This window comes from Nematolebias whitei, chromosome 21, assembly GCF_014905685.2.
Source record: "Nematolebias whitei isolate Nwh7 chromosome 21, NemWhi1, whole genome shotgun sequence".
Lineage (NCBI taxonomy): Eukaryota > Metazoa > Chordata > Actinopteri > Cyprinodontiformes > Rivulidae > Nematolebias > Nematolebias whitei.
The window spans coordinates 10,539,013-10,547,770 of NC_056518.1; the positions used below are offsets into that span (position 1 = coordinate 10,539,013).

At 41.3% G+C, this 8,758-nt stretch overlaps 1 protein-coding gene across 1 annotated transcript in view; it reads left to right on the forward strand.

Annotated features, from left to right (window-relative positions):
* Window positions 1-8,758, forward strand: part of LOC119427667 (trichohyalin) — a 46,677-nt gene that overhangs the window by 3,182 nt on the left and 34,737 nt on the right. The window contains exons 2-16 of the mRNA XM_037695303.1: window positions 1,637-1,834; window positions 1,922-2,005; window positions 2,081-2,185; window positions 2,275-2,430; window positions 2,592-2,735; window positions 2,837-2,980; window positions 4,478-4,621; window positions 4,707-4,826; window positions 4,909-5,028; window positions 5,116-5,160; window positions 5,255-5,302; window positions 6,113-6,139; window positions 7,457-7,594; window positions 7,675-8,235; window positions 8,479-8,672. Coding sequence (XP_037551231.1) covers window positions 1,637-1,834; window positions 1,922-2,005; window positions 2,081-2,185; window positions 2,275-2,430; window positions 2,592-2,735; window positions 2,837-2,980; window positions 4,478-4,621; window positions 4,707-4,826; window positions 4,909-5,028; window positions 5,116-5,160; window positions 5,255-5,302; window positions 6,113-6,139; window positions 7,457-7,594; window positions 7,675-8,235; window positions 8,479-8,672 — 2,228 coding nt within the window. The remainder of the gene's footprint in view (window positions 1-1,636; window positions 1,835-1,921; window positions 2,006-2,080; window positions 2,186-2,274; window positions 2,431-2,591; window positions 2,736-2,836; window positions 2,981-4,477; window positions 4,622-4,706; window positions 4,827-4,908; window positions 5,029-5,115; window positions 5,161-5,254; window positions 5,303-6,112; window positions 6,140-7,456; window positions 7,595-7,674; window positions 8,236-8,478; window positions 8,673-8,758) is intronic.

The following is an 8,758-nucleotide window of genomic DNA, read 5'->3' on the forward strand; positions in this document are numbered from 1 at the left end:
AACCAAAGTGCTGTACAAAAGAAAACAAACATGCACAGCAGACAGGAAAACATAAAATAGAAATACAGATACAAATAGCTGCAGAAGCTAACTAAAATGGCCAACAGAGTAGAGAACAGACCGGACCAAAACAAATTACACCGTGTTAAAGGCAAGAGAATAGAAGTGGGTCTTCAAGCGAGACTTAAAGACTGAGAGTGTGGGAGCCTGCCGGACACTCAGTGGCAACTCATTCCACAGTCGTGGACCTGCAACAGAGAAAGCCCTGTCACCTCTGAGCTTACGACGGGTTTCTGGGACTGAGAGAAGCATCTGGTCTGCTGACCTCAGAGAGCGCGGTGGGACATATGGCTGCAGAAGATCAGTGAGATAGGATGGGGCGGAACTGTTCAGTGATTTAAAAACATACATGAGAATTTTGAATTGGATCCGAAGGTGAATGGGTAGCCAGTGCAGGGAGGCCAAAACTGGCGTGATGTGCTCTCTATAGCCTGTACCAGTTAAAAATCGGGCTGCAGCATTTTGGACCAGTTGTAGACGAGCAATGGAGGACTGACTGATTCCAAACAGAAGTGAATTGCAGTAATCAAGCCTAGATGTTATGAAGGCGTGGATCACTGTCTCAAGGTTCTTTTTGGAGAGTATAGGCTTCAGCTTAGACAGCCGTCTCAGCTGAAAAAAACTGGATTTGACCATCATGTTTACGTGACTGTTGAGTTTTAAGGACGGGTCCATTATCACCCCCAGATTAGTGACCTTTTGTTTCTCTAGCGAGGCTAGAGAGAAAAGGTCAATGTCATGGTTCATGAGTGAGCCACTGGGATGGAACAGCATGACTTCAGACTTCTTCTCATTGAAGCTTAAGAAGTTTAAAGCCATCCAGTCCCGGATGTCAGCCAGGCAGTCAAGAAGAGGCTGAATAGAGCGTGTGCCTCTGTGCCTCAGGGGGAAGTAAATTTGGCAATCATCGGCGTAGAAATGAAAGGGTATGTTGTGTTTGCGGAAAATAGCACCTAGTGGCAGCAGGTATAAAGAAAAGAGAAGGGGACCGAGGATGGACCCCTGCGGTACCCCCCACTGGAGTGCGGTCGATGCCGAACTAAAATCTTTGATATTGACACAGAAGGTTCTGTCAGAGAGGTAGGACCCAAACCATTTAAGGGCTGACCCTGTGATGCCCACCCACTTCTCCAGTCTAGAAATGAGGATCTTGTGGTCGATGGTGTCAAAAGCAGATGTAAGGTCCAATAGGACCAACAGCACAGAATCACCTGCGTCTGTGGATATGAAAATGTCGTTAAAAATCTTCAGTAGAGCAGTTTCAGTGCTATGGAGAGATTTGAAGCCAGATTGGAATAACTCAAGGATAGCGTGATCCCCCAAAAACTGTTTCAACTGAGACTCCACAATTTTTTCCAGTAGTTTAGAGGTGATATATGGGAGTCCTGGTGTATTTTGATCACATGCTCATTATGTTTTAAGCTTATTTATGCTGACATGTTTTTGTTCTTGTAAATGGAGGGTGTCTTAGACTAAGATGGACTTGAAAATTAAAAAAAAAGTGTCTAAATGTGAAATTTTTACGTGCCAACCTGTTTTCTAGCTCATCCTCTTAAATGTCATTCCCCACACACAGCAGCCAAACCCAGCTGTGTGGGAGCAGCTGGAGGGTCCGGGGGGGCAACACAGACCAGCTCTCTCAGAGCCAAAGCTCTGGAGCTCCTCAGGAAGCTGAAGATGTCCGTGGAGCTGCTGATCGCCCTCGCTGCTCTCCTGTCCTGGGTTGTTGTGGGTGTGATCATGTTTGACTTTGTGGAATACAAAGCAGTACCTGGTAAGTTCAGAAGTCCCTGAAAGTGTGGCAGCTCACGAGCACTTCAGCATTTCACGCAGCTTTTTTTTTTTATCCCCACGTTTTCAGACATCCAGCAAATCATAACGGACCCAGTTCAAGCTGTAAACGACGCCGTGGATGAAGTGTCGAGCCTTCTCAATAAGTTCCAAGGTATGTTTTTGAACGTGGCAAACATTTTGCGCGCACATCAACACAAGCACTAAAACGCTGACTCCTTGTTTTCAGAATGTGCCCCTGATTTAAGTGACCCCATGTCTGCTGCTGCGTACGCAGCGGAGGAAATCAGAGAAGCGAAAGACGGCTTTGTTCGCTATTATTCAGACGAAGAAGGTATAAAAAATGAATTCAAGCAAAGTGAGCGCACCACAAACAAGTCTTTTTTTATTCTCATGTAACCAAAACGTCCGTATGCACCACAGGAAATTTTTACCTCAGCTACGTAGACCCTGCAGTTATCGGTAAAAGAGCTTTCCATTCAACCAGTGACTTCCTGGGTGGAGTGCTGGAGCACCTCAGGGACGCGCTGGGAGCTGTTGTGGATACTGTAACAGAGACCACTCTGGATATAAGAAAAGGTTTGTCTTCCTATTGATTCACGTCTCACTTGCATGTTTTGATGTTTCACACAGCATCAAATGATATTTAATCTACCTTCACTTAATTCTTTTTCTTCTGACTGTCTGGTTTGTTGAGGTAACTGAACTCTTTCCTTAATTTGGCCTTTTTGGTTTCTCAGGAAAAACTGATCTGAGCTTCGTTGATCCTGTTGTAATCGGCAGAGGTGTCATCAGCGCCACTAACAAGTTCACATGTGAGGTGGTGAGCTGCGTTCAGGGTGTGCTCTGCTTCGTACTGGACTCTATACTGGATGTGGTGAAAGGTATTGAAATGGGTTTGATTCATCTGCAGCTTCTTAACGTCTGAGAACATCCTCAACGGTTTTTATTGGTGCCGCTTCTTTTTCTTCTTCCTGTCTCTCAGGAACAACCGACTTCAGCTTCATCGATCCGGTGGTTATAGGCAGGAAGGCGTTCAACGTTTTAAACGAGACGGTTTCTGGAATAACAGTTTACATCCAGGACACGCTCTGTGCCGTCCTAGACAGCGTGCTGGATGTATGCAAAGGTACAAGCTATTTTATTTCATTGTTTCAAATCATATCAAAAGAGCGTGTCCACATTTAACATTTACAGTCACATTACATGACACAATGGCATGCCATACCGCTCGAGTGCCATCTAGCAGCTGAAAATGGTAGTGTTCAATATTTTCAGTCAGAATGAATGAAAACAGTCGTATCTCAGCCAAGAATTGGATTATAAATATGGGAAAAGTCCATTAATATGTCGCTTTGGCGTATAAGTCACAGGGCAATATGCAAAAAACTGTGACTTATAGTGCGAAAAGTACAGTAAGCAGAAATGAGCACATTTTGGAAATTAGCTAATAAAAGTTGAAATTAGCAGAAAGTAGCTGAGTACCACTTCACAATAAGGCTCCCCTTATACATGCTAATAAATAGTTTATAGAGACATTATTAATTCCTCTATTAACACTTTATAAATCATTATCAGTTTATTGTGCATTAGTTAAGGTGACTGAGAGACAAAACTGACCAGTTTCTTGTCAAATAGTGAGTCAAATCCGTTCACCTACATATTTCATCTAGAATTGTTATATTAAATAAATGTTAAATGTTTTTCAGACTCAGTTACTGTAAGCACAATAATTATCTGTAAATCTATTTCTTTAGCATATAATATTGTACTTGATCACTGCAATATATACCTTTAATGCAGTACCAGTAGCTGAAAAGGCAGAAAGAAGCTGAAACTATGAGAAGGATATGGAAGGAGCTGAAATGAGCTCAAAAAATGAAAACAGCCAAAAAGTAGCCGAAAAAGCTGAAACTAGCAGAAAAAAGCTGAAAGTTGCACAACAAGCTGAAATTAGAAAAACAAGTTAATTAGGCTGAAAGTAGCAGAAATTACCATGAAAATTTTGAATTTATGTGAAAACAGCTGAAATTAGCTAAGAAATAAATAAAACCCATAATTTATTGCATTTACTTTTTTTTTGAGAGAGAGATCTGGTCAGTAAATTTTTAACTCATGAGTTGGAAGCTGCGCAGCATGGTGGCGCAACTGGTAGAGCTGCTGCCTCTCAGCGAACAGGTCCTTGGTTCAAACCCCGGTCCAGGGGCCTTCTGGGTGGAGTTTGCATGTTCTCTCCGTGCATGCGTGGGTTTTCTCCGGGTACTCCGGTTTCCTCCTACAGACCAAAAACATGCATGTTAGGCTGATTGGTAACTCTAAATTGTCCCTAGGTGTGAGTGAGAGAGTGAATGGTTGTTTGTCTCGTTTGTCTCTATGTGTCCCTGTGATGGACTTGCGACCCGTCCAGGGTGTACCCCGCCCCTCGCACAGTGATTGCTGGACATGGGCACCAGCGACCCCCGTGACCCAAAATGGAATAAACGGGTAAAGATAATGGATGGATGGATGAGTTGGAAGCTTGAACATTCGTTGCAACTTTCTGTAAACTCAACTAAACGGTTCAGTAACCTGAATGTTGATTAGTTTGACCTAAGGCTTCGTCCTGATGGTGAGACCTTCTCCTCAGGAACAATCGACGTGAGCTTCATCGACCCTGTGGCCGTCGGCAGAAACGTTTTCACAGTTTCTAACGACGCCGTGAGTGGAGCAGCAGGATACGTCCAGGATGTGCTCTGTGCCGTTTTGGATGTGACACTGGATACGTTCAAAGGTACTGATTCAGTCGTGTTTCATTTACATATTCTGCTCCAGTTTTCACAAAGTCCTTGACCTTTTCCACGTTTCTTATTGATCAGATCTCCAGCAGGCTGTGGGTTTCAGCCCCTTATCAGTCCTGAAGACAGCAGCAGAAACCACCAAAGAACAGATCACTGTGCTCCTGGGCTTCCTCTCCTCAGCACTGGTTGGTGATCAAGGTCTGCCCAGGTCTAAAACAAAAGACATTTGTTGTTTTCTATAAGAATATTCTACTTTCTGACTCCTGCTTTGGTTTTCCAGGTATCTTGCCTGAAGTGTCCGTTGACCCACTGAAAGTGGTGGAGGATGCAGTGTTGGAGTTCTCTGACAAGAAGGATCTGTTCGTGGGTTACATGTCAAGCATGCTCGTTGGCGACCAAGGTGTTTGTTTCTACAAATAAAATTAAAGTAATTCAGTAAAAAAAAAGTTTTAAACTGACATCTGATGCTGAATTTCTCTGGTTTCAGGTGAACCTGTCGCCTCTCCGGTCGTAAACGTAGTCCCTGAAACAGGTTCCACTTTCATTTACTTTTGACGCCCACAGCAACTTATTGTAGCTTTTTTATGAATATTAATCTTCTGACACCTGCCTCCGTCTTTGTTTAGATGAACCTGTAGTTTCTCCAGCTGATATCAAGCTGATCAGAAAGAAAGGTAAGAACACAAGTTTTTATATTTCCTTGTCAAAGTCGGACCCGGTGCCAGAGGAGATTACAACACCATGTAAATAAGTTGAACCTATGCAATGTATTGACTCAAACCAACCAGCAGAGGGAGCTGTAGGCGATTAAACTGGACTTTTAGAGAAGGATCTAACCAGGAAAGACTGAGTGGACGGACAGATTATTAAGAAGATTTCAATCATCTTCTGTGTTAGACCTGAATAGACCAGTACAGCCAGAGGGATTCCTTACTCGAGTCTGAAAAGATGAACCTGTTCAACTCATTTTTACCACAGAGAGGCAGAAAATCTGATTATTCAGTTCAATGATTGTTTAAAGATGGATTTTCCACTGAGATTTTTTAATTTGATGTCAGGTTTGTTCAACAAAAGAGTGGAAATGTTAAAAATGTTCAGTATTTTTTAAAAACATTTTCACCTCTCTTCAGGAGTTCATGTACTTTTAAGCTTCTGGTGTTTCAAACACAACGATTAATGCTAGTTTCGAAGATTTATGCAAAAATTGTTTATGCAAACTTGAGCACAATTTCTCAACATTTTCTGGTGACTACACGTCACTGTTTAAGTTATTGTTTTGTATTAATAAACAACATACAGTTATTTCAATGGTAAAGTTACGTAAATATTTATAAAATAAAATGACTATTTACTGGGCCCCCCCAAAATATTCTTCAGCCCCCCCAGCTAAATTCTTCTGGAGCCGGATCTGGTCAAAATACAAATACTTATTTCTCAAGAATAAAGTAAAATGCTTTATTTTTATATATTTTTTATTTATTTAGGTGATTTTCTACCTCCAGCTGAAAAAGGTAAGCAAACGTCTGAGTTTGGGGCTTTTTCTTGAATCAGCTGTAAACTGCACCGCCAGCTCGAGCGCATAGACAGCTGAAGGTTTCTCATGCACGGCTGCAACAATCTGCAGATTTAGAGCCAAACTGTGCAACTTTATTTATTTCTGTTGTTGTTATTATGGCCAAACTTCTGTCTTGTGAAAGTTTGTGTTGTCTCATTGAATTTTAATATTTCGTGGCATGGATCAAAACATAACCTGAATCTTTGTGGGAATGAATGTGTTGAGCAACAACACCGTTTGTGATTTGTTATAACTCGTGTGCATTAATATATATTTTATAATATATATATTTAATATATTGTCACAGTTCGTGTTGAGTCTACTTGTTTTGTTTTTACTGAAAAGTTATTTTATGCAACATGAGACTTCATTAATGAACGAATGTGCCCGTCTGAGGATTTTTCGTGCCTTTTTCTTTGTATATCTGTCGTTTGCATCGCATCTCTGTAAATAAAATCTTTTTTTTTCACATTTTTAACATATTTTAAATACATTTTCTGTTATATGTGCACAGTAAGTGCAGTCAAGGCAGAAAATATTTGAACACTTACACTAAGTTTAATACTAACCAACTAGTTTCTGTTTTTTGTAATTTAAATGTGGATTCAAAGCACACTTTTAAATTACCATCACGATAAATTACAATACGCAAATAAATTACGATTAAAGAAAAAGACCCTCCTAAATTTAGCCTATTCATGTTCATGATAAAAAATGCTCAGGGGGCTTTCTAGGGTCAAACACTGAAGGAGGTTCAGTGATAAAAATGTTTTACTTTGTCACACGATGTATTTAACTACGTATAATAATTATATATTTTTTGAAGATAGCGATATGTCCCAAGTCTAATAGTAAATAAATTAAGTCCAATAAACAAATAAAAAAGGACTGCAAACTGTCACTAGCAAGAAAATAAAGAAAAAAGCTTTTTACTTTGGCTAATCCTGTTTCATAAAGATACAATTTATTGGTCATATAGCACCTAGTTGGACAACACAATATATTATTATTGAACCAAACGAAGCCAGTCTAACATAACATATTTCATATTTGTGTAATTTGTGGTCAGTAAAATAAATAACGTAACTTCCACCACTTTAAACCCACCTTTAAATGTATTATAAGGCAAAAGAAGCGTCACTAACTGCAGCATGATTTATTATTAAATCATTTATCCGTACTATTGTTGCTGCTTGAAATTGCTTCTGTAGCCAAGAAAATAAAAGCAAATAAAACGATAGTCTCCGACTGATGATGAGGCTTCCTGATACAGTTACAGAGATGATGCAGACTGATGAAGATGAAGCTGCTGCAGAGTTAACTGCAAACACAAAAACAGACGAGTTGGAGGCCGAAGAGCGCGCTGAAGCTGCCGCTGAAGCAGAAGTGGCCAAGACAGAGGAGGATGAGGGTATTCAGACGTTTGTTTCATTCTTTCAGTCACACACGGTCATTTTAAAAACAGTAAAATTAATATTATCACATCACTAGTGACACATGTTGAAGAAAGGCAACGTGAGACTTCACTGACGGAGGAAATATTAGATGAAGAAAGCAAAGAGGAAGAGCTTCCAGATGAGGAGGAAGAAGAGGAGGTTGGAACAAAGGAGGACACAGAACAACTGGCTCAAAAAGAAGAGCTGAAAAAGGAGGAAGACGGTGGAGAGAAGGACGAGTTGAAAACAGGAAAAGAACAAGAAGAAAAGCATCCTGGGATTGAGAAGAGCTTGGATGAGGAGGATGAACAGATCCAAATAGGAGAGGGAGAGGTCAAAGATGGAGAGAAGGAGGAGGAAGAGGAGGACGCAGTAGAGGAGAAGGAATCAGTGGAGGAGGAGGAAGCAGTGGAGGAGGAGGAAGAGGAGGAAGCAGTAGAGGAGAAGGAATCAGTGGTGGAGGAGGAAGCAGTGGAGGAGGAGGAAGAGGAGGAAGCAGTGGAGAAGGAGGCACACCCTCAAACTGAAGAACATCTAGAAGATGATGAAACTAAAACTGAAGACTTTTTCGTCAAAGAGGAGGAGGAGAAACACCAAAGTGAAACTCTGGTGCAAAGTAAAAGAGTGGAAGAGGAGGAGGAACCTGAAACTGAGGACCATTTGTCCAAGGAGGAGGAGGAGGAAGCAGTGGAGGAGGAAGAAACTCCCCAAACTGATGAACATATAGAAGATGATGAAACTAAAACTGAAGACTTTTTGGCCAAAGAGAAGGAGGAGGAGGAAAAAAACAAAACTGAAGATCTTGTCAAAGATGAAGCATCTGAAGTAAAACCTGAAACTGAGGATCATTTGGCTAAAGAGGAGGAGGAGGAGGAGGAGGAAGAGGATGAGGAACCTGAAACTCTGGACCATTTGGCTAAAGAGGAGGAGGAGGAGGAGGAAACTAAAACTGAAGATCTTGTCAAAGATAATGCATCTGAAGTAAAACCTGAAACTCTGGACCATTTGGCCAAAGAGGAGGAGGATGAGGAACCTGAAACTCTGGACCATTTGGTCAAAGAGGAGGAGGAGGAGGAGGAGGAGGAGGAGGAGGAGGAGGAGGAGGAGGAACCTGAAACTCTGGACCATTTGGCCAAAGA